Genomic DNA, 25,794 nt, shown 5'->3' with positions numbered 1-25,794 from the left:
AAGTACCACTGCGGCCATCATGATTTCAAGGTTTGTATAATTTCATATCATTATATTTGGAATTTGGATTTCTTTCCTTATAAATAAAAGCAGCACCTCATTATAAAATTACTTCATAGACATCAAGATACTGATGTTTTAGGAATCCATTTTCCAGACCAGGGAGCCCTACATCAGGATAATGGGTTCACCATGTCCTTGGTTGGGACCTCATCATAATTCTCTTTCAACGTTGTACTTTGGAAGAGGAGACAAACACCTCGATGCCAGCAACTTGCTGGGTTGCCTTCTGGGGAAGAACACTGATCACAACGAAAACTAGATGCCAGAGCTCCTGGAGAACAGACATGCTGACACACAACAGGTACTTGGTTTACAAAATGATCAAAACAACTGATCACACATGAGTGTTCAGACAACACTGAAGACCTGCACATTTTTTTAATATAATAAGGAGAATTATAAGACAGTATCTGTAAAGATGTAATATATAATCTGTATTCAAATATAATTATAACAAAACCATAAGATACACATCAAGAGGGCAGAAAGTCTCATAAAGCAATTATGTAAGTTTTCTGACAACATGGAAGGTAGTTCTATTTTCTAGCAACTACTGATGCCCAGTTTAGGTTGCAACCAGCCAAAAGATAGCTTCTTAGGAAGGAAAGTCCGAGAAGTCCCCTGCCGCCACAGCAGGTCCCGAGTACTCCGAGGACATGGGAGTGTCCAGAGGGCCCACAAGACCACTCATCTTTGCTCGGTTGAAAAGCAGCCACAAGAAAGAAGGCTTGTACTTTCCAAAGTTATGCTTTGGCACAAAGGAGGGGGAAAAAGTGAACAATAGTGCATTTCTTTGCTGAATTTTGAGTACCAAACCAGTTGCATTAGAAATCCCATTATAAATGAGAATCAAAGCACACAATCAAAGGGCACTGAGAATTATCAAGGCAAAATAATCAATGGTATATACAACCCCTTCTGTTACAGGTAGTTTTACATACATTTTAAGTTTAATTCACAGATACATCATAACAGCACATGTGAACCTGTCAATTATAAAAGTCGATTATCCCAAAATTGACCTTATTTCCAATTATTGTCACTGAGCCTAGTTTATACCAATGTCACCTCCTACAAAACAAAGTACCATTTAAAGGACAAAGCCACACAGACACTGGTATAGCTTGGAAAAGACCCTTGAGCCTCCAGCAAAAAAAGCAACACCTCATGGTAATTTTTAAGGCAACTTATTCTAACCTAATTCCTGTAAATGTAGCTAAACAGCAGAACAATAGCTTAGGAACTAGAAACTGATCTCCTTTAAATGGTATAAATGAAAGACAAAAGACTCCTATGGTTTGTAAAAACAGAGATGGACTCACACGAGAGCTCTCTGTGGATGTAGAAGTTGAAGTCAACTGTCTGAACTCAGCAAGATAAGCCCTTCCCAAATTTATTTTGGGCTACTTAACTGGCTTACTCCATTTGTTTGAAGAAGGGGGGAAAAAAGCCTTAAATTTGTCCCTCAGTCTGCAGAAGGGGGAATAAAAACTCAACTTCAAAAGATCATGGGACTCCAGTGCCCAAACAGGGCTGGCAGGTTGTGGCTCTCGTGTCAGCTGCCTGACAGAAAAACCCCCAAGAAAAAGTCAAGTTTCTAATTGTTCCTTGCTCTTGGTGAAAAAATAAACTAAAAAGTATCAGAGATAAATATTACTGTTATTAAGTTCAAGTTCCCACTCCAGAATCATCATCAAGTACAGTTACAGTAGTCTAGTGTACTTATTCACCACTCAACACCAAGTATCAGCAGAAATAAAAGTATCCAAATAGAAAATAAAATTTCAATTTAATGGAAAGAGGCTCTTTTAATCTGATCAACAATTTTGCCAATGAGACAGTGTATTTGAAAACACTTATCAAACGTATTTCCCAAAGGCATCCATCTCCCTATTTCTGTTCTGAGATGGTTCTATTGTGTAATAACACATCAAATTCGGCCACCAAAGTAAAAATCAGACCTTAAAAAACAAACAAGTTAGTCATGAGCACCTCCAAGAGAAAAGTATGAGAGTTGGAAATCTTCTCAAGGAAAAGACACGAAAACATAATGGGGAGAATTATTTTAGCAGAAATTCACTTCATTATAACCACTTCAGAACCATACAGTCCATTCTGATGCAAGGTACCTCTAATTCGCACAGCTCAGAAGCCCCCACTGTTTTTAGCAGAGTGGAAATATTTGTCAAATAACTCAACATCTGCATCCTCACCTTGCGTGGAGCCCTTCTCGTTAGAGCTCAGGACTCAGCAAACTTATTTTCCTCCTAACTAGAAAATGACTATTTCTAGGCTTTCTTCACAATTCTGGGATTTACCAATAAAGTAATGATAGATAGTGATCTCAGGAACAATCAGCAAACATACAACACTCCTATCTTATCTTCCACCTTGGAGGGGCTCTCTTGAAGGACAAAGCAGGGAGAAGGATAGAGCTAGAAGCCCAATGAAAACAAAGCACATATAGATGGATTTTCAGTACAGATGCCTGATTTTTTCCACTTGTTAACTGTTTACATACTATGCTGAAACTTATTATTGTCCAGAATTGAAACATGTATGGTCTGGAAACATTTTCTGGAGCTCTTGTCCCATTCACCATTCAAAAAAAAAAAAGAAACCATTAAACCTCAGTCCTCGTGACTTTGCAAAAACAGAGAGAGAGAGAGAGAGAACATCATCTTACAAATTCCTACACATTTCCAAAACGTAACTGTTCTGAAAACTGCACTCCAAAAGAAACACTTGTAAACAGTGGGTGACAACGAACAAAATCCTAAAATCCCTGCGCCTACCCTTGCTCACAGCATCATTATAATAATCTTTTTCATCCACAGAGAACACGCGCAGAACAGAGCTCACCAGTCTGTTTAATGGTTTCTCCATTAGAGAGAGACTTCGGTGGTTAGCAAGGCCTGTGGAATGGACCCTCAATTACACCAGGAAGTCTAATGATTGCAGCTATTCCACAGTTCTTACATCTTACTGAAAGATCAACCACCAAAGTCAGTCAATGATGGAAAAATATGGAGAGTATAGGAGGGAATCTAACAGAACAGAAGGACGGATTACTTACCTTGTGCAAAGGGAGCACAAGGAACGCTCCTCCCCCACTGGCTTCTATGATTATGGCAACAAATCTGGGATTGACAGCGCAAAAGGAACTATCCCAGGTCACACGAGAAACCCGGATGTCATCATAACACTGGTCATTTTTCACGGCTTGCCCAAATACATGCCGAAATTTGCTCTGCCGCACCACTCGCCTCATCGTGTCTGCAGGAGAAGAGCAAGAATCACGTTAGAACTCTGCCACGCTGACAGCTCTACTTTCACCAACGAAAAGCTGCACGTAGGAAAAAATAATGGCATGGTATTCTGTCCACTCTCCTAAAAGGTAGCCAAACTCCAATTCCAAATTTCCTGTAGCAGCACATACCCAGAGAAAAACTTGCAAAACACGTCAGGGAAAGAATTACAAAGAAATAAAAAATTCCTAATTTGGGATCCAGAAACAGCTCATTAGTTTTAATTTCAGGAGAAATTAAAAGGGAAAGAATGAAGGGAAAATTAGCCTTTTAGGGCCAGGAAGGAACTGAAAGATAATTCACACCAAACACGTCCTCTTATAGATAAGAAAACACCAAAGTCAATTTATTTGGTAGATTTGAAGCCGAAGCCGAAGCCAAAGCCTGCCAAGGGTAATTCTTCACTTTTTAAACATTTTTCCAAGACACAGGCACCGTGCTTTGGGAGTCCTGTGTCTGCGCACAAGAATTTCCACAAGTCCAGCTATGCATACTGGGGGATTCAGAAGAGACATAAGACATATCCTGTCTTCAAGAGCCTTTTGATTTCCTTCTAAACGCAGACATAGTAACTGAAGTCATGCAGAACCAAACTGCCTGGTACCGAATGCTTATAAACTCACAAACAAAAAATCAGTCTGGGCCAAACAAAGCAAATAGGTTTTCAGGTATTGGAAAACAGTAGCAAGTATTTAAATAGAAAGTAGTGTGATGAACGTGAAGGCTGTGATGATAATAAGTCTGGCAGTGGCAGTGGCATGTTGGAAGGATTAGGCAGGAAGAAGCCAAAAACAAGGAGCTGGTCTAAGAAGCTGTGACAGTAAACCAGGCCTGAGAGAGGCTGGGAGTGATAATAGCAGTAGCAATAGGAGAGAGGAAAAATCCAGGATCAGTTTTCATGTTAGAGGTGAATATTCACCACAGGCTCTTCCCTGGAAAACAGGGGATCCAGGCAAGGGGAAATGGCCCATATGCAGGCAAGGGGAGGTGGCCCATAACTGGTGTTCCTGGGCTTCCTCCTGGGTCATTTCAGACTCCAAATTCCAGTGGGTTATCCAGAAGGCATGGGTACTGAAAGCTTCGTGCTTCAGAGCCCCAGTCCCACGGGAAGGTTTCCTCAGCTCCACCAAATGTAATTCTCCTAGCTGCTACTGCAGAGCACTCCTTTCATACTTGCTAGGATGGAAGGAGCCTGGAGAAAACCTAAGTGGAAATGGAATTGGAACACAGTCAAACCTTTACGACTCAGCTGAACACTAGTCCTCCTGATCCCCAATGCAAAGAGCAGAGACAGTACCTGTCCTTGAGTGTCAGATGGGACACGCGGAACGCCACTGCTAATTCCCTTCCTCACAGACCTGGGCCCACCACTAAACACAGAACCTCCTCCTACCCTTCTTAGGCGCATGCAAGAGTGGCCTCACTCCAGTCCTGGGGCATGTGTGTGGCTGGGCTGAGACAACAGGCCCTTGGCAGGTAGTGGAGCATTATCTTCCTCGGCCTTGGGGCTGCAGGTATCTCCAGCTGCTCACCAGGACTATGCATTTCAGCAAATGACAGAGGAGACGGCCCAGTGTCCTTCACTCATCAAACAGTATGACGGCTCCTCAAGCATGCAATAGGTAAGACAGCTTTCAATAAGTGATGAAAACCCAAGGAAAGCACATCCATACAATAGTCACTCTACAGGCCGCTGGTCTCATGATCCATCATGAGCAGAAGTTACAACAGCTGGAGACCCCACCAGCACCTTCCAACAAGAAGGGCAGGAGTAAGTTAACACAGAAGAAAAAAGAATTCTATTTGTCACAAGTTAGTATCCTTCATTTATATAAACATTCTTACAAGTTCATAAGATGAAAACTATCTCCTATAGAAAATAGGCAAAAGACATGAAGAGGAAATTTACAAAGAAATGCAAATGGCATTACCGCCACTCCTCCCTGAAATCCCAATAAAATGATAGTAAAGAACTAAAAGAAGGAAAAACCTAGAAGGACAAAAGAAATGGAGCTGACAAGAAAGCAATACTAGGTTATACATATATAAAACAGTATGCCTCACTTTTAAATGTGGCATTTGAGAAAGGCCTCCAACTTTCAAAATAGGGATGACTTTTTTTCTTCTTTCAAATGGGTTGGATACCATCTAGCTTCAACAGCAAAGGTAAGATTAAGATACATATTTAAAGTGTTTTAAATGCCTTTAATGAAAGACACTATACAAACCTGCTGGCTAACTTACTAAAATACAATAAGAAGTCATTTCTAAAGCACACAGAGTGACAACTTATTTTCATACTAAGTACATCAAGTCAGAATGATATCCAGGTCCTTCAGCTACAACAACGGGGTAGAACGAGAAAAGCAAGTGTTTCCCCAGCTCTGTGCTGACTGAGCTAGGCATGTTGAAGCGGAGCTCAAAGGCCAGTGTGAGCTCACTCAGAACCGAGGTCAAACCTGGTCCATGCTCAGCTGTCCATACCTGGCACAGTTGCTTCAGCTGCACAGAATGCCTCAGGCCCTCCAGGCACAGGGTGGGAAATATCAACGAAGAGGACAGATCAGATGGCCCAGTGACTGCGCATGGCAGCTCTACCATTTACTCACCGGCCATGGTTAAGTAGGGCAAGTCATTCAATCTCCCTGTCAGTTTCTCTATCTGAAAATGAGTGCAATGCATATAAAGTGGAAGCAATCATTAAATGAGCACTTAGTGACAGGAGGATGCCTGGAGATTACTACATAAAGCTCCTCGTGTGGTTATAGACACATAATTTATCACTCAATAAATGTCAGCTAATGTTACCCTAGTAGTAACTGACACAAGAAAATCTGGATTCTATTTCCAGCTCTGAACTTATTAGCCAATTACTTAATCTTTCTGAGCCTCAGTTTCCTCATCTATAAAATGAATGGAATGACACCTATAATAAGAAGTCTTTAAAACCACAGAAGAGGGAACACTTTCCAATTAATTTTATGAGGCCAGTATTACCCTTATCCTCAATACACATCACAAATCCTCAATAAAATACTTGCAAACCAAATTCAGCGATGTATAAAAAGAATTATATACCATGATCAAGTGGGATTTATCCCAAGAATACAAGGTTGGTTGGATTCATATTCAAAGTCAATTAATGTAATAGATGATATCAACAGAATTAAGAACAATCACAATTATCATCTTAATACACACAGAAAAAGCATTTGAGAAAATCCAACACCCTTTTAAGATAAAAACACTCAACAAACTAGGAATGAAAGGGAATTTATCAACCTGAAAAAGGGAATCTACAAAAAAACCCACAGCTAACATCATATTTAATGGTGAAAAACTGGGCGCTCTCCCTAAGGTGTGGGTACAAAACAAGGATGTCCACTCTCACCACTTAGACTCAATAGTATGGGAGGTCCTAGCAGGGGCAATTAGAAAATATAAAGAAATGAAATGTATCTAGATCAGGAAGGAAGAAGTAAAACTATTTCTGTATGCAGATGATATGAACTTTTATGAAGAAATTCTAAGGAATCCACTAAAAAAAAAATCTAATAGAAACAGTAAATGAGTTCAGTAAGGTTGGAAGATGCAGGATCAATAAACAAAAATCAATTATATTTTTATACACTCACAATGAACAATCCAAAAATGAAATTAAAAACACAATTTAATTCACAATAGCAATACAATAAAAATAAAATAGGAATAAGTTTAGCTCCCGGGTTTCAGCACCAAAAAATAAAAAAAAAGGAATAAGTTTAACAAAAGTGCAAATCCTATACTGAAAATTACAAAAAATCATTGTTGAAAGAAATTAAAGATTGAAATAAATGGAAAAACATTCCATGTTCACGGATCAAAATATTAAACACTGTTAAGATGGTAATTCTCCCCCAAAATGATCTAAAGAGTCAACACAATCCCTATGAGAATCCCAGCTGACTTATTTATAGAAACATATAAGCTGATGCTAAAAATCATATGGAATTGCAAGAAACCCAGAGCAGCCAAAACAAATCTGAAAAAGAATAAAGTAGAAGGACTCAAACTTACCAATTTGAACACTTACTACAAAACAACAGTCATCAGGACAGAGTGATCTATCTTTGATCAGCTGATTCTCAGCAAGAGTGCCAATACTATTCAATGCAGAAAGAATAGCCTTTTCAACAAATGATGCTGGGATAGTCATGCAAAAGAATGAAGTTACATCCTGATCTCATACCATATACAAAAATTAATTTAATATAAATCAAAACCCAGGGGAAATGTTCATAACTGTGAATTTGGGAAAGGACTCTTTGATATGATACCAAAAGCAGACACAACAAAAGAAAGAAACAGACAAATTTTACTTCATCGAAATTAAAATCTTTTGTGCTTCAAAGCATACCATCAAGAAAGTAAAAAGACAACCCACAGTATGGAAGAAAATATTTTCAAATCATATAGGATAAGGGGCTTATATCTAGAATATATAAAGAACACCTAAAACTCAATAATGAAAAGACAACACAATTTTAAAACGGGCAAAGGGTCTGAATAGGCATTTCTCCAAGGAAGGTTATACAAATTGCCAATATTCACATAAAAAGATGCTCAATATCATTAGTCATGAGAGAAATGCAAATCAAAACTGCAACATGACACCACTTCACACACTAGAATCAAAAACTCAGGTAACACTGATTGTAGCACAATGATGTTAGAACACTGAATGAAGCTGAATGTGAGAATGATAGAGAGAGGGGGGCTGGGGGCACAAATGAAAATAGAAGGAAAGAGAGACGAACAAAGACTGAGATGGTATAATCTAGGAATGCCTAGAGTGTTTAATGATAGTGACTAAATGTACAAATTTAAAAATGTTTTTGCATGAGGAAGAACAAAGGAACGTCAATACTGCAGGGTATTGAAAATAGATGGTAATTACTATTTTAAAACTTTAACTTACACATGTAACTAAAGAAAAAAATGTTCATTTGGAACAACATTTATATTTTGACTAGTGCATTTCCTAATATAACTCATGTGAACAGCTTAACTGAACACCATAAGTACATGGACCCTTGAACAGGGCATGAGATTTTGTAGGTTTGTCCAGAGTGATGCCCCGATAAATCCCAGAGTGATTTGAACAGTGAATAAAAAAGTATTTGCAAAGTCCCCTTGCAGGAATGGCTGAAAGGGGGAAAACTCAACTTCCCCAAGTGGAGAATTCTTATGAAACTTCTTTCTATAGAGGAGAAGCTAAGCCTAGAATTTTATGCCTAAGAGTTGCTTCCGAAAATCTCTTTTGTTGCTCAGATGTGGCCTCTCTCTAAGCCCAACTCTGCAACTAAAATCCCCCTACATGGGACATGACATCCAGGGGTCAAGTTTCCCTAGCAACAAGGGGCACGACTAGCCCTGACACCATGGGATTGACAATGCCTTCCTGACCAAAAGGGGGAAAAGAAATGTAACAAAATAAGGAATCAGAGGCTAAGAGTGTTACAACAGATTCAAGAAGTTATTATGAAGGCCATTCTAATGCAAGCTTCCGCTAGACAATGCTAATTGCCACAGTTTCCCAAAACCAAACCAACTGCATTCCTGTTAACTCTAAAGAACACCCGGGGCTCCATTTGAGATTCTACAAAAGTTTTACACACTAAGTTTACTTTCCAGAAACCTATCCTCTCCAGATGGTTTCTAAGGCCAAATAAGTCCTGAAACCCAGAGGGACCAGCCTCTCCAAGGAGATCAACTAGTTCCACCCCCCTATCCTATATTACTGACACAACCTTTCAACATGAAAAAGTGAGAATGGGCATAACCCAAATATTCCTAAAGACTGGGAGAAGGATCAAAGGAGAAGGAGGACTTGTAAAAGAGAAGACAGGATTTAACAAATGAATATGACTGCTGAATCATTATACTGATATTTCTTTTAGTCTCCAGTGTCTTGGAGTAGCTAGAAGGAAAAATCTGAAATTGTGGAACTGTAACCCATACCAAATTTTGAAATCTGTTCTATAACTACTTGTGAAAACAGAGTTGGAAATTTATTGCTTTTTTGTATATATATTTCACAATAAAAAATGTTTTCATAACGAAGAAAATCTAAATAAACACTTCCTTCACCTAAAAAAAAAGTGAATCTTAAACCATGGGCTTTAATTATAGTACAATTATAAAAATGTGAAATTATCAACTGTAACGAATGTTCCATATAACCTAAGGTGTTGGTGGTGGGGTGGTATATGGAAATCCTGTATTTTACACATGACTCTTTCATAAACCCACAACTTCTTCTACTAAAAAAATAAAACACACACATGAGGAAACTAATGAGTGGTCATTAATAATATATCTTGTCTCACAAGCTCTATACTACTTTCATTATTATTGTGGTGCTTCATAAAATAATCCTAAATCAAAGAGCCAAGTAATAAGGCACTGATGGAGATATGGAGAAATCAGAACCCTCATACACTGCTGGTAATAATGTAAAATAGGGCAGGCCACGGTGACTCAGCAGGCAGAGGTCTTGCCTGCCATGCCAGAGACCTGGGTTCAATTCCCGGTGTCTGCCCATGCCAAAAAAAAGCAAAATTTCTGCCACTTTGGGAAACAATCTGGCAGTTCCTCAAACAATTAAACACAGTTACCACATGTCCCAGCAATTTCACTCTTAGGTATATATTCAAGAGAAATTAAACCATATGTTCACACAGAAACGTGTACATTAAGTTTATACAACATTATTCATAATAGCCAAAAGGGAGAAGCATTTCAAATGCCCATCAACTGAGAAATGTATAAATAAAATGTAGTATATCCATGCAATGGAATATTACTCAGTCATAAAAAAAAAAAGGAATGAAGTACTGGCATTTGTTACAATATGAATGAACCCTGAAACCATTATGCTGTGTGAAAGAATCCAGTCACAAAAGACCCCACAGTGGATGATTACACTCAACTACAGTCCAGAACAGGGAAACCTAGAAAGAAGACAAAGTAGGTTAGTGGTTGTCTGGGAAGCAACAGGGGAAATGGACAGCAAGATCATAGCTAAAAGATACAAGGTTACTTCTCGAGGTGATGAAAATGTTCTAAAATTAACCGTGGTGATGTCATACATATTTTTTAATATGTTAAAAAATCACTGAATCGTACACTTTAAATGGGCAAACTGTTTGGTACATGAATAGCTTAAAAAAGCTATTACAATTTTTTTTTAATGTGTTTGCTATACTTTAATTTTCCCTCAAAGGAAAACAATGAAAAATATCCAAAACCAACAACTACCCATTTCTTAAGAGAGCTCGCTACATTGTTAACTCGTGTTAGTGTTTTCACCAATTTTTTTAATGTTCAGGTATAAATTTCCAAATTAAGATGTCCTATTATCAAATCAGGATTTCTTTGGTTAAAATATCTTGCCCAAGCCAATCAAATAAAAAAATTAGACAAGTAAGGTGTTCTCAAAACTAAGGCATTTTGTAAAGGAATATAACTCTAGATTATATTTAAAAGAATACATTTAAAATCCTGAACTAATATAATAAATTTTCAATAGTGGGCCCTTAAATACCTGCTAATGAAAAAGGTACAAAGTAATAATAGGCACAACTGTAAATTTCTTGTAAAAGAATAGTTCAGACTTAGAGAAGGTGCCAGCTTATTAAGTCTTTCAAGTACAAATTCATAAAACTGCAATTGTAAGATCATCTCAATGATAAAGAAGGAGAACGATGTAGCAATGTCATTCATCAAGCCAGTCAAAGAAAAGTTCTCCAATTTTAAAATAAATTGACTTTCGAAGCAAAAAAAAGAGAAAAGAACATGGTTTTAATTTCCACAAAATTTTGGAATTACAAACCTTATCTAAGGCCGTATAAAATGCAATTCATCAAAAAGTATTTGCAAAGTCCCCTTGGGGGAATGGTGAGAGAGGGGGAAAATTCAGCTTCCCCAAGTGGAGAATTCTTGATATTCTCACAAACAGTAGGGATAACCAAAGTAATAGGCTGAGACCCCAATCTTGGGGTTTGTTCATATGAAACTCAACCCCGCAAAAGATAAGCTAAGCCTACTTAAAATTAGGCCTAAGAGTCATCCCCAGAGAACCTCTTTTGTTGCTCAGATGTGGTCTCTCTCTCTCTCAGTCAACATGACAAGCAAACTCACTGCCCTCCCCTTCTCTACATGGGACATGACTCCCAGGACCTTTCTGGCAACGTGGGACAGAAATCCTAGAATGAGCTGGAACTCAGCACCAAGCGATTGAGAAAATCTTGTTGACCAAGAGGGGGAAGAGAGAAATGAGACAAAATAAAGTGTCAATGGCTGAGAGATTTCAGAGTCAAGAGGTTATCCTGGAGGTTATTCTTATACATTAACTAGATACCACTTTTTCAGTTAAGGTGTAATGGAGAGGCTGGAGGGAACTGCCTGAAAATGTAGAGCTGTGTTCCAGTAGCCATGTTTCTTGAAGATGATTGTATAATAATACAGCTTTCACAATGTGACTGTGTGATTGTGAAAACCTTGTGTCTGATGCTTCTTTTATCTACCTTATGGACAGATGAGTCCATAAACATATGGACTAAAAATAAATAATAGGAGGAACAAATGTTAAAATAAATTTAGTAGCTTGAAATGCTAGTGATCAATGAAAAGGAGGGGTAAGGGGTATGGTATGTACGAATTTTTTTGTTTTCTTTTTTTTTCTTTTTCTGAATTGATGCAAATGCTCTAAGAAATGATCATGATGATCAATATACAACTATGTGATAAAAAAGAATGTTCAATTTGTATGTTGATTGGTTTTATTAATAAAATTTTTTTAAATGCAATTCATCACTCTTCCCATATTTCCAATAAGACTAGCACTATTCCAGAATGCTTTTTGTTATATAACAATATACCTTTGAAAGATGTGAAAATAGGTTGAGGGCACAGGCTTAACTATGAGCTGCTCTCTCCTGTGTGTGCTCAAAACCTCTACCGTGGAAAACGGAGAGGACTGCCCACCCTGCCAAGTGTCCTCCTAAACTGCAGTGGTCCCCCAACAATTAGACCCAAGCCAGCACATGGGTGACTCATTACACACCAACAACACTCCTGCAATAACAATTAACAAAAGCAATGCAAAAGCCAAATTCCTTTTGAATTGTGGAACAGGGTCACTTACACTACTTAATTCTGCCCATGAATCTTTACATTACAAATTTATTGAGACTCATTTCCATAGCCCAGGGAGAGGTATTTGGTGTTGATTCTCCTCATTTGGCTTTTATTCAAAAAGGCATTTTTTTTTTAAAGTTCTAGTTAGAAAATAAAGTGAAACATCATTAATATGACTAAAGCAATTATAATAAAAAACCATTGGGCTTTCTTTCTTTGTATGTGAAGTATTGGTTGTAATTTCAGGAATAGTGAGTTAAAGAGGAAAGAGGATTAAGGATTAGGTCTTGATTGTCCAAAAAACTATTCTAATAAACTTCTAATCAGCAGATAATATACTCCAGCTTTTAATTTTAAATAAAGAAACTCTAAAAGCTGACTACTGATAACCAGTAATACGTAACAACTCAACTAAGGATATCAAAATAGATTAAATTTTTCTTTACATGTTGGGGGAACATCTTAAGCAAAAGCAACCAGTACAATTAGGTCTACCTCTATGGGTTAAGGGCTGGTTTCATATGTGAAAGAGAAAAGCGGGCTAAACACCATCTTAAAATAAAACACCAATCTCAGGATTAGCTGACAGTCCTCAACCTTTTTTTTTTTTTTTAAGGAGAGTTTAAAGGCATGCTTTTTATGGTGCTTTGTAACCAAATATGTATAGAAATATACAAAAGAAGTATTTGAAGTAAGGAAGAACATAGACAAATCAGGGTGCTTTAACTGTAATGGCACCAGGTAAAATACACTTAGAACACCTGAGTAAATGTTACTATTTTTCTCTGATCTTTTCTGTCAGTCTCATAGAACAAAAAGACAACCACAATTTTGCCATTTTCCTGTTTATTGAGAAGTGATCTGTTTAAAGATTCCAGCAGATGTACTTCTACGGTTCAGAGAACTTTCAATAGATTCACACAAAAGGAAACACATCCTGCTAGGGACACATACAGGAAAACCCCTACTAGTAGCAAAATCCTGCTTGGCACATTTGTGGAGACCATTTCAGAACTTCAGTGACTGAAGTGCTCAGCAGGCCGAGAATATTCCCCCAGCCAGCAGTAACAGCAAGAAGACTCCAAAACGTCTCAACAGAGAAAGGACATGTTCCTTCTAAACTGCTGCTTTTGTGGCAGGCACATTTTAATGTGGAAGAGATCTGAGGGTAAAGGAAGTAAGACAGCAGATGATAAGACAAAGGTTCTAAAATCAGCTATTTAAATGGCAATGCCGACAGTTAAAAATTCCTTTTAAGAAGTTGGAAATGCTGTATGAAAGCAGAGAGAGAACACACATTCACAACAGAGCAGCTACCCAAAGCAAATGGAAGGTCGTATGGTTAAATTAAAAAAATCAAGTAGTTATCCTTTCTGGGTGGGTTTGCGACGTTTGAACTTTTTCAAATTTTCTTGAACAAAAACCCACCAGTGACACTGGTGAGTTCCCCTAACAAATCCCCTGTTTTTACTGTACCCAAGTCCTTATTTAACAGACTAATACAAGTGACATTCCAGTTTACCAACTTTCATATAAGTTGCTTTTAAAATGAAGGAGAAAAAGACATGCAACATTGAAATAAACCACAGCAGAAAGTGAGATACAGGACAGACCTCCTCTCACACAGCAGCTATGGTTGAAAGAGATTTGTACTCCACAGGTTACAGCAACTTGTTTAAAACAACTTTTTTCCTAGAAAAATTGCTGACTACTTAAGGCAACTGACTGCAAGTACAGAATAGCCTGATGCTAGTTAAATTTATCATGATATCAAGAGTGGCAAGCATAAGGAAAAAATCTCGCCCTCACTGCAGGCTCACAATGAGTTTCATCTCATCATTCATCCAGGTAATCGGTAAAATACCAAGAATGAGGCCTACTGATCATAAATGCTTTTGGTTTCGATTCAATAATCCAGTATCACTTAGTTTTAATTTTGTTCTAGGAACAAAAAAAGACAAGGAAATGAAAGCAAAATGGGCCAGGAAGCACCCAGGCCTAGTCCCCACGGAAGCCTGGAGAGCAAAGGGTTCCTGTGCTCAGCCAGTCCAGGCCCCTCGGTTTACCCACAGGGAAGGGGAGGGAGGCATTAGGGGTTTCGCCCAATGATAAAAGAACTACGGAGAAAGCCATGATGCCCCTGAATCACAGCGTATGGGGCCGCTCAACTTTCCACCACCTGGACATCAAGCTGTTCCCTTGGTAACTCCCCTCTGGCACGTCCAATGGGCTTTCACATGGCAGCTGACAAAGCCACCGAGAGCTGGTTCAGAGAGCTGCTGACTCAACAGCCCACTGTTCCACTTGGACTGGTTGTGCAATTATTGAATATTTATTTGCATTTAGTCCACAATTTTAAAAAGTTGAGTAAAAAAAAAATTACGACGCTGAAGCTAGCTATAAGCATTCAAATATACGGAGACAGACAACGGAGATCATTAGTCAATGCCAAAGGAATCAAATCTTTACTTCTGATCAAACGCTCTTAGGCAAAGCCAGAGGGCTGTGTGTTAAATTATCCAAGAATAGAACAACATGAAAGAACACGTATGGAACACTAGAAATATGTACATCAAAGACAATTTCTAAAAGGTGGGTGTACAATGATAAGGTTTTATCTTTTTAAAGCTGTCTAAGAGGAGAACTCTTCCTACTATATTTTATACAATTTTATACTTCTTTTAGAAACCTGTTACAAAGAGAAACTGGGGACTCCCTAAATTCAAACATAAGTACACACTCATGATTAAGAGATTAGATTGCCAGGCTATCAAAAACAAGTATTAAAAAATCAAGTTTAACAAGAAATGAGAATAAACCAGCAATATATAAAAATCCTAAAGGTCAAAGCTAAAAACTTCAAAATTGCTAACTCTTTCACACCTGTATTAAAAAGAGACCCTTTGTGAACTAAAAGATGTCATGCTAGGGCATACAGCCCATTTAAAATATAATCAATAAGAACGGCGTTACAAAAATGTTTCAGTCATTAAACATGAGATTGTAAGATTTTAGGAGTCAACTCCAGTTCTCTAATGATAAAAATCTGTTTTTATTACACTAGCAAAATAAGAACACATTTTTTCAGAGATAATATGAAAAGAGGAAATGCTTACAGTCCCTCACCTCTACCACTTTTCTGCCTACCACGAGCATCCTTACAAGCACGATCACCTCTCCCCATCCCTGGAACTTTGAAAAAGACCAGGGAAGAAGAAATCTCCACCAGAGTCCGAGGCAGACATACCAGCCCCAGAGAAGCTGGTGGAATTATGAAAGGTCGCCTGAGGCTGAGCCATTTCCCTGAAGTGCAGCCAAGAGACAAGGCTCCAAAGTTCAATTCTGCCTCTCCTCAAAGAGCAGGACGCAGCTCAAAAAACCAAACCAAGAGTTCTCATACTAAGTGCAGAACTTTTAAGATGGGAGTGAAGTAGTGTTCTCACTTAAAAATTAATTCATGAATGTGTTTCGAAATACTTTCTCTATATTAATGACCTACTTTTCTTATCAACATCTGGTAAAAAGCAAACTCTGTATGACTGTTCAAACTTGCTAAGCCTGTGATTCCACTACTTAGATAGAATTTCTCTTGGAATAAAACTCTAATTATTCCTTGGCAGTATTTTTTTTTAATTTATGTATTTTTTATTTATGATACATAACCACATACAAACACAAACATTTTTATATGATCATTCTGTTCTTGTTATATAATCAATAACTCACAGTATCATCACATAGTTGTATATTCATCATCATGATCATTTCTTAGAACATCTGCATCAATTCAGAAAAAGCAATAAAAAGAAAACAAAAAAATTCATACATACCATACCCCTTACCCCTCCCCTTCACCGATCACCAGCATTTCAATCTACTAAATTTATTTTAACACTTGTTCCCCATTATTTATTTATTTTTAATCCATATGTTATACTTGTCCGTCGATAAGGTAGACAAAAGGAGCATCAGACACAAGGCTCTCACAATCACACAGTCACACTGCAACAGCCATATAAGCATACAATTATCTTCAAGAAACATGGCCACCAGAGCAATGCTCCACATTTTCAGGCAGTTCCCTCCAGCCTCTCCATTACACCTTAACTAAACAGGTGATATCTATTTAATGCCTAAGACTAACCTCCAGGATAACCTCTCGACTCAGTTTGGAATCTCTCAGCCACTGACACTTTTCTTTTGTCTCATTTCTCTCTTCCCCCCCCCACTTTTTTTTTTTGAACTTTATACTTAAGATTTTTTAATTTTAACATTTTTTTACATAATAAATATCTACTTTAATCACTAAATTCTTCTTCATCACTGAAATATGTGCTTTTCTTTATTCTTGGGCGTCTTGAATCATCTGATGTTGAGGGGTCGCCTGAACCGGGCTTCCATCTTTTCTGTTCTTCTTCAATTTTGGTTTGCTGGAAAGCTATGGCCTGACCAAGGCTGTCAAGAGCAGGATCTTCCCCCTCATCTTCACTTTCTTCTACTTCCTCAATTTCTTCTTCTGGTTCAGGAATTTTCTTTTTTTTCTTTTTCTCTTTCTTCTTTGGAGGTTCGCATTCTCCAAGCATATTTTTAGGACAGGCATAACTTAAGTGTCCACTTTCCCCACATTCATAACACTTAGATTTATCAAAGTAGTTTCGCCTTTGGATGAATTCAGCGGCTCTTCCATTGTCAATAGCAATGGTTGCTTTTATCACTCTACCAAACAGCTGTTTGTTGTTTATTGCCCTGGTACAGTTTTGAGCAGATTCTTTACCCAAAAATAAAATAAATGCAACCCCTTTACTCTTCCTGGTATCTTTATCTTTCATTATAGTAACCTTTACAATTTTGCCATACTTGGAAAACATCCGGTATAAGTCATTGTTTGTTAAGGAAAAGGGCAAGTTGGATACATACACTGTACTTTTACTTGGAGCCAATCCACCACTCATTTCTTCAGGTCAGGCGCGTCAAAGAGATCAGAAGAGTGCGAGCCCTAGGCCCAGCTGGAGCTCAACCCCAACTATTTCTCGTTCCACGCAACAGCTTTGACATCACGGGTTCTGGGAAGGTTCAGGCGCCAGAGACGAGAATGCGGCGGCAGATCTGCAGCTGTCCCACTCTGGTTAAGAGTGCCTCCTCTCTTCCCCCTTTTGGTCAAGAAAATTTTCTCAATCCCTTGGTGCTGAGTTCCAGCTCATCTAGGATTTCTGTCCCACGTTGCTTGGCAGTATTTTTTTATACCTGGAAATGAAGTTATCAGAACCCCCATATTGTTTTCTTTAAGGCAATTTTATTAAGACTCTCATAAGGCCAATCATAGGCAGAACTAGCAGCATAGAAAATAATCACCTTCAACTGAAAAATCCTAAACTTCCCTTTCTAATACCATATACCCTGGGCAAGGAGCAATGAAATAAATATGTGTTCCTGACAATGTTTCAAGGGAAAGGTTAGATGAACTAGGAAAAAACACTGGCTGGGGGCCAGGGAACCTGAGTTTATCCTGATATAGCCACTTTCCCACCTAAGTCACACTGGATCTCTGTTGGTTTTGCCATCTATTAAAATGAGAGAACTAAAATAAATGCTTTCTACAATCCTTTCTTAATCTTAGGTTTATAAATCTATAGGGAATGCTTCTTTCACTGGGATCCAGCCCTCATTTTCCCAACCCTGCAAAATAAAATACATAATTCACTGAGACTTGAATAAGTCACTAGCCTCCATGGGCTATACATGTAACTCAAACTCACACTCAACTGTGAATGCTGAAGAAGTCCTAAATGCCAGTCCTAAATTCTAGTCCCCCATTCACTTATTCATTCAATGACTATCTACTGAGTTTTTCCAGGTATCTGGTACCATACTAGACCTTGGGATACAATGGTGGTCAAGTAGACCTGGCCCTGCTCTCGTGGAGCCTACAGTCTCCTGGAAGAGACACACAGGAATGTGAGTGACTGTGTTGGGGTGGGTGGGGGGTGTTCACAGGGCTAGTGGCATCAGTAATCAGGGGAACAGAACCAGTCAAGGTGCTCAGGGCAGTGACACTTAGGCTGAAATTCAAAGAATGAGTAAAAGTTAATTACACAAAGAAGGAAGAAAAGAGAGTCCCAGAGGGGAGGACAAAGAGATGTGAAGGGTCTGTGGCAAGGGTAAACACTAACAGACTGGTGGAAGAAGCCTAGAGAGGCTGGAGCCCAGGCCGCAAGGAGGGTGGCAGAGGCCAGCTCATGCAGGGCCCAGTAGGCCAGGTATAGGGTTTTATCTGCAAAGCTGGGGAAGCTATTAAGAGTGGATGTGGGTGTGACATAATCAGATGTGTATTTTTAAAAGATCACTCTGAATACAGCTGAAGAATGGATGTGGATGTGGGAGCATCTGTGAGGTTGCAGGGAAACAAGAATTCTTTGCAGTTGTCCAAGCCCAAGGTGACAATTCCAGTACAGAAAGAAATGGATGGATTCAAAAGACTAAAAATCAACTTGATTAAAGACTGCGGGATGTGAAGGATACACCAACAATGACGCCTAATTTTGGCTTTTGCACCCAGATGGCTTGTGGTGCAAGGAAGGCAGCCACCTCTCAGCAGACATTCCCAAGAGCCTTCCATTCACAACACACAGCACATAGGGTACATATTTAAATGACTTATTGCACCTTTTCAGATTAGTAACTGAATCCATGGCTTTAAATTTGAGTACTTTGCTCCCAAAGGCACCTGGAGCTTGAAGGAAAACATAATGAGAATATTATCAAAAAATGAAACAAACGTTCTTTAAAACTAAAATCTCCCTATGTTTCCAAAATGTTTAGACACTCTAGGGTTTGTACCTCTTAAAATCTTACTGCACCTCAGAACAAATCATTTTATTTTATCTGTCTGGAACTATTTCTTATCAACACACCTCCCTTCAAAGGAATATCACATATTATCAGCATTTAAGACAGAGAATAAGAAACTGCAAGAATGTAACTTACCGGAGAAAATGTTGTTACTACCAAACCCAGACTTTCCTACTACCTTCAGAAGGTCTCAGCTCTTAGGAAGAAAGCACCATACACCACACACCTAATTTCAACAATAACATGAAAATATCTCTACGGGGGAGTAGAGACAGACAAACAGAGCCCATTTCCAGGAGGAAACATTTGGACTAAGTACTCTGGGGTGAATATCTTACAAGCTGGTAAAACTGTAAGCCCCAACTATCCCAAATCCATTTTCCTTTCAAATCATATCAAACTTGAAAAGAAAATTATAGTCTTAGTTATCCATGTTAAATTAACTGGACTGCATAATAGTAACCAAAAGGAAATTCTCTATGCCTCAACTGAAAGCAGGAAAAATCATTTTTATAGTATTTTAAGTAGAATACCAGCAGAAAGACTGGGGAGCTTCCCATCCCTAATACGCTTTTAAACAACTGCATTTACGGTTTGTAGTGATCTCTAAAAACCACCAGAAATAACACATACAACACAAATGCAATTACAATTCGTGTGGGTGTGTGAACACTTGTGACATCAATCAGTAAATATAATAAATAAAAGGCCAAAGCTTGCAGTTTCTCCAATTTTAATATGTACAAATTAACATCTAAATGTCGAGACCATTTATTGAGAGTTGCCCTCTGGGCCTGGGTTTACTACCTCAAACCTCCACCTCCAGGGGAGATCTAGAGATGAGGAGGTAACACTTTCTGGTCAGTTAGTAAATCAAAGGATAAGAAACCTGATTAGAAGAGAAAGACAATCAAGAGAAATTCAGCTCTTTCAATAGCTACCTTTACTTCAAATCCTCATCCTGATAAAAATTATAGTTCTTCCCATAAAGAACTCTCATCACATGAAAGCATGTAATGGTACAGATGCTACCTCATCGTTTCTTTGTAAAGTCAAATTTGCTAACCCAAATCAAGGGCATAAGAACTCCATGCTACCAATATTCTCAGTTTATTCAAGAAATCAGTTAAGTAAAGTTGCAATAAAGTACCAAAATGTAATGTCACCCTGCTTTCCATCAGAATTCACCTTTAGAAACACAGAACACCAAAATTTGCTTTACAAATAAAATGTTTCAACAAATACATATCTAATCTGCTACATATTTATTTATAATGAAAACCATGAGGTTCGTTTATCCTAGGATAATTTAATAAGCAAATGTTTACAAGTAGCAGTACTTCCACACCATAGAAAATGTCCTCTTTATTCCTTTCATCTTTTGGGAAAATGGAAAGCCTGACAGTATCAAAAATTTATCATGTAAAACTAACATTCAATTATTCAACTAGCATTTATTGAGCACCTCCTGTGTGCCAGGAAATGGAGACCCCAAAAATGTAAGAGATTCTCTGCTCTCGTGGAGCCTGGACTACAGTGGGACCAGCGCTCACGTTCATGCTTCCTGCGGTTCCCAGTCAACTGGAAAATCATAATTTCCTGTTTATTACTTAAATTTCTACCTCTTTTAACCCCAAATATAATTAATATAATCACAGAAATCACTAGCACTAATGATACCCACAAACTGTATTTTTATCTGCTCTTATAACTCGACATTGAAACACACTGTATAAATGCATTTCCTATCATAACTGCACAATCATCTCCCATCCCACTTAACCACCTTGCACTACTCCTTCCCGATGACCCCTGCTCCTACTCAAGTCCAGGAATGTTACACCCACAGTCAGGAATCCCATGGACTCTGGCTCCCCAACACCCTCTCCTCTGAACCCCCAAGGGGGTTCAGTCTGGGCTAGAGAATCACACACCTGAAGGCTAAATGGAAACCTGTAATGTATTTTTAAAAACATGCACATTTTTAAAGGAAAACATTAAGCTTGCCATGGCAGTCTCCATAAAGAACTTTCTTTTTAACTGAACCAAAAGCCAAGTCCCTAATCCTTATTACATATTACATCATAAAATGTTTGAGTAAGAAGGAAGCCAGGCAGTCCAGGCCCATCATTGCACAGCGTGGACAATGAGGCATTCGTTTGCCTCTCAAGAGCAGAGACTACAAAAAATCAGATTCTGTAATAGTGAAATGTACAATGTACAAATTTTAAAAATGTTTTTGCATGAGGAAGAACAAAGGAATGTCATTATTGCAGGGTGCTGAAAATAGATGATAATTAATACTCTAAAATGTCACCTTATGTGTGAGATTAAAGCAAAAAAATGTTTATTTGTTACAAAATTTATATTTTGACTAGAGCATTTCCTAATATAACTCATGTAGATAGTTTGATTGAATGTCATAAGTACTTGGAATCTCAGGTTGGATATGAGATTTTGTTGGTCTGTCCGGAGTGATGCCCCAATGAATCCCAGAGTGATCTGATCAGTGACTGGAAAAGTATTTGCAAGCCCCCTTCGGGGAATGGTGAGAGCGGGGAGAAATTCAACTTCCCCAAGTTGAATTCTTGATATTCTCACAAGCAGTGTGGACAACCAAAGCTATAGGCTGAGTCTTGGGGTTTGTTCATATGAAACTTAACCCCACAAATGATAGGTCAAGTCTACTTAAAATTTAGGCCTAAGAGTCACCCCCAAGAGAGCCTCTTTTGTTGCTCAGATGTGGCCTCTCTCTCCAGCCAACACAACGAGCAGTCTCACCACCCTCCCCCTCTCTGCATGGGACATGACTCCCAGGGGTGTTGACCTTCCTGGCAACGTGGGACAGAGATCCTGGAATGAGCTGAGACTCAGCATCAAGGGACTGAGAAAAACCCTAGAATGAGCTGAGAATTAACAGCAAGGGATTGAGAGAACCTTCTCGACCAAAGGGGAAAGAGTGAAATGAGACTAAGTGTCAATGGCTGAGAGATTCCAAACAGAGTCCAGAGGTTATCCTGGAGGTTATTCTTATGCATTAAGTAGATATCACCTTGTTGTTCAAGATGTAGTGGAGAGGCTGTAGGGAACTGCCTGAAAATGTAGAGCTGTGTTCCAGTAGCCATGTTTCTTGATGATAATTGAACAATGATACACCTTTCACAATGAGACTCTGTGAATGTGAAAACCTTGTGTCTGATGCTCCTTTTAGCTACTATATCAACAGAAGAGTAGAACATATGGAATAAAAATAAATAATAGGGGGGAACAAATGTTAAAATAAATTTAGTTTGAAATACTAGTGGTAAATGAAAGCGAGGGGTAAGGGGTATGGTATGTATAATCTTTTTTTCCCTCTAGTATCGTTTTATTTCTTTTTCTAAATCGATGCAAATGTTCTAAGAAATGATGAATATGCAACTATGTGATGATATTAAGAATTACTGATTTATATGCAGAATGGAATGATATCTTAATGTTTTGTTTGCTAATTTTTTTAATTAATAAAAAAAGTTAAAAAAAACTTAACTTATACAAATCAAAAAGTGAGTACATGGCAAAAATTTATTCACTATTTCATTGATAAGAGAATCAATAATATAAGAGAGATTCAAAGAGCATCTATGTATCTTATTTTAAAATGTACAAGAAAATAAAGCTTTGTTTCCTTTCAAATTTTTACAGAAGATAACAGGCATCAAAATAAGTACATACATCATAAGTTTTAGTGAACTTTCATAAACCGAAAATATTCCTGTGAACAGTATCAATATCAGGAAGCAGAGTATTACTATCACTTCAGAGGACTCCCTTTCCTGTCTTCTACTCAGGATTGGAAATATGTTTGTCTAAGAATGATCTGTGGAAGATTTTTGGTCTCATGGCTTGAATACCTTTGAAACTCAGGCAAAACTAACAAGAATTTTGAGAATTTTGAATGACTAGATACACTGCCAGGTTGGACAGAAAGATACAGAGACAGGACAAAATGAAGAAAAATTGACTTAAAAGGGCAGAAAAAAAGGAATCATAGTTCTCAACTGAGGAGAGCTCCTTCGGCAAAATATTTGGGTCAGATGGAATTTCTGAATCAAGGTTTCAAGGTGGCAGGTTTTTAGCCACAGTTCTTGGAACAGCTGGATGTCTATCCAGATGTACATGGAGAGTTTAACTGCCCCTTCAAACCAAGAAGTGCCTGTTCTAAACCTCAGTCTTCACACCATCGCTCCAATGCTTAGAGAGGGCGGAAACTAGACTCTTGGTTGCAGAGAGCAGGACCACTGTCCACGTGCTTAGAAAGGGTGGAGCTGCCTCTCCAACAGTCCCAGAAGACCAAAATTTGATCCACAGATGAGTATTCACTCAGGAAACAAAGCTTCTTAAAACTGAATGGGCTTTGTCCTGCAACATTTAACCTTGCTTGATAAACTTGATCCATTTTCTTTCCAATTTTTCTCTTCTGGAATGCCAAAATATATCTTAGGCTTCTCCCACTATTGCATTATAGAATCAGATAATTAGTACTCTAGTTTCCACAGATCCAGAAGTGAGGAAGGAATTTTGTCCAAGGATGCATCACACTCACAACTATTTTGATGAGCCTTTGGACTTAGCATTGTCACTGAAATGACTTAAGGATTTTGGGATACTGGGCTGGGTGAATGTATTTTGCACATGGGAAGAATATGCATTTCTGTGTTTCAGATGGTGAAGTGTTGTTGATTGGGTTATGTGCCCCAATTTAAATATGCTCTTAATCTTAACTCTCATTTCTGTGGGTGTAAACACATTTGTACATAGCCCCTTTTGAATATTTTATTTTAGTTTAAGGTGTGACCCAAATGAATGAATGTAGGTTTAATCAATACTGGAGATTTTAGAAAAAGAAGACATTGGAAGCCAGAGTTTGGAGAATGCCACATAGGAAGAAGCTAGCAGTCTGCAGAAATAAGAATACCCGACACAAGGAGAGAGAAAAGTCTATGTGACAGGAAGCAGAGAGAAGAGAGATACAAGCCTTGGAAACCCAAAGATTGCAGCAAGATTGAACCAGAATTCCACAGATTTTTTGGGAGAAAGCAAGCTTTGCTGATATCTTGAATTTGGATCTCTACCTTCAAAATGAAGTGCCATTAAATTCCTGTTGTTTAAGCCAAAAAAAAAAAAAAATCAGATTCTGGAAAAAGGGATCCCAATACACTCACTGGATCTGGTCACGTGATTAGGAGGTACACATGAAAATTTTATTTTCTGAAGAATAGAGACAATAACAAAAAAGAGGTCAATTATCTCCACTTGTGTGGAAGATGGTACTTTGTGGTAAGAGTTTATTAAGGCCTAGAAATCAAATGGAGAACCAACGCCCAGCTCTGGGCAGTACGAGCTGCCCCAGCTTATGTCATTACACAGCCCAAGCCCAGAAGTCACACCAGCAAGTCACTCTGCACAAATCTAAGCCCTTCTTAAGCTGTAGTGAAAAGAAGAAAAAAAAAAAGGGCATCATGAATATTTTGGAGGGGAAAAAAAACTGCTCAGATGACTCTGATTTCCCTCCAATTTCCTGGGCTAAGAGTCACTGCTTTAGAGGTAAAAGAGGAAACTTTGAAAAGCACTCAGGCTTCTTCCTGATTCCAGACAGCAGGGCTCTGCCTGACCCCAAATGCCTTCCCTCAACTTTTCCCTTGACTTTGTTACACTGAATGGAAATATTTGAGACAATCTGTTTATAAAAAAGAAACTTCCTTTTTAAAAAATTTAATATTGTACCTCTAAAACACTAAAGGGCAGTGAGTCAAAAAAGAATATAAGTAAAGCTCACAGCAGTCCTACACTCAGTAAAAGCTAGTCTAGTAGCGACTGCGATCATCCAGTAACACGAGCAGGAACCGGTGGAACCTCTTGCTTTGCTACTTCTATAGGAAATCAGTTTATCCCCAGAGGGGGAAGCTTCAAACTGAGAGACAAATCAAGTAGGAAGAACTTGGAGGGCTGTGGCATGAAGTCTCTGGATGCCAGGCAGCCTGGAGAGAGGAGCTTGAGGGGGGTGGAGGGTGGTTCCTTACTTCTGTTATACCTAACTCCCAGCTCCAGAATTCAGCTATCACCTTAACAAATTTAACAGACTGTGCTGTAATTTAAGCACGTTTCTGCAGGCCAGGCTGGGAAGTTATTCACATTTAAAATACTCAATCTATATGAAAAATGTCATCTGAGTTCCAAATAGCAGAGTTAATTTTGGAACACAAACCAGTCCTGAGACAGGGATGAATGTACACTGCCTCCAGAACACAAACAGTGGCTGGTCTCTCGACTATTCACTTTTCCTAGAGAAATATTTGGTTCACAACTCTCATGAGCAGGTAAGATGTATCATTTTGTTCCACTTGACAATGTA

The 25,794-nt window shown here is 38.4% G+C and overlaps 1 protein-coding gene and 1 pseudogene across 3 annotated transcripts in view; both read right to left on the bottom strand.

Moving 5' to 3' along the window:
- CORO1C (coronin 1C) overlaps positions 1-25,794 on the bottom strand; it is a 93,668-nt gene that overhangs the window by 59,134 nt on the left and 8,740 nt on the right. For all 3 annotated transcript variants that reach the window (XM_077160112.1, XM_077160113.1, XM_077160114.1), the window contains exon 2: positions 3,140-3,339. In XM_077160112.1, coding sequence (XP_077016227.1) covers positions 3,140-3,334 — 195 coding nt within the window. In that variant the 5' untranslated portion in view covers positions 3,335-3,339. The remainder of the gene's footprint in view (positions 1-3,139; positions 3,340-25,794) is intronic.
- On the bottom strand, positions 16,461-22,152 carry LOC143683778 (zinc finger CCHC-type and RNA-binding motif-containing protein 1 pseudogene; annotated as a pseudogene).

The sequence above is a fragment of the Tamandua tetradactyla genome, chromosome 5 (genome assembly GCF_023851605.1).
Source record: "Tamandua tetradactyla isolate mTamTet1 chromosome 5, mTamTet1.pri, whole genome shotgun sequence".
NCBI lineage: Eukaryota > Metazoa > Chordata > Mammalia > Pilosa > Myrmecophagidae > Tamandua > Tamandua tetradactyla.
This window is presented reverse-complemented; position numbering and strand designations above follow the sequence as displayed.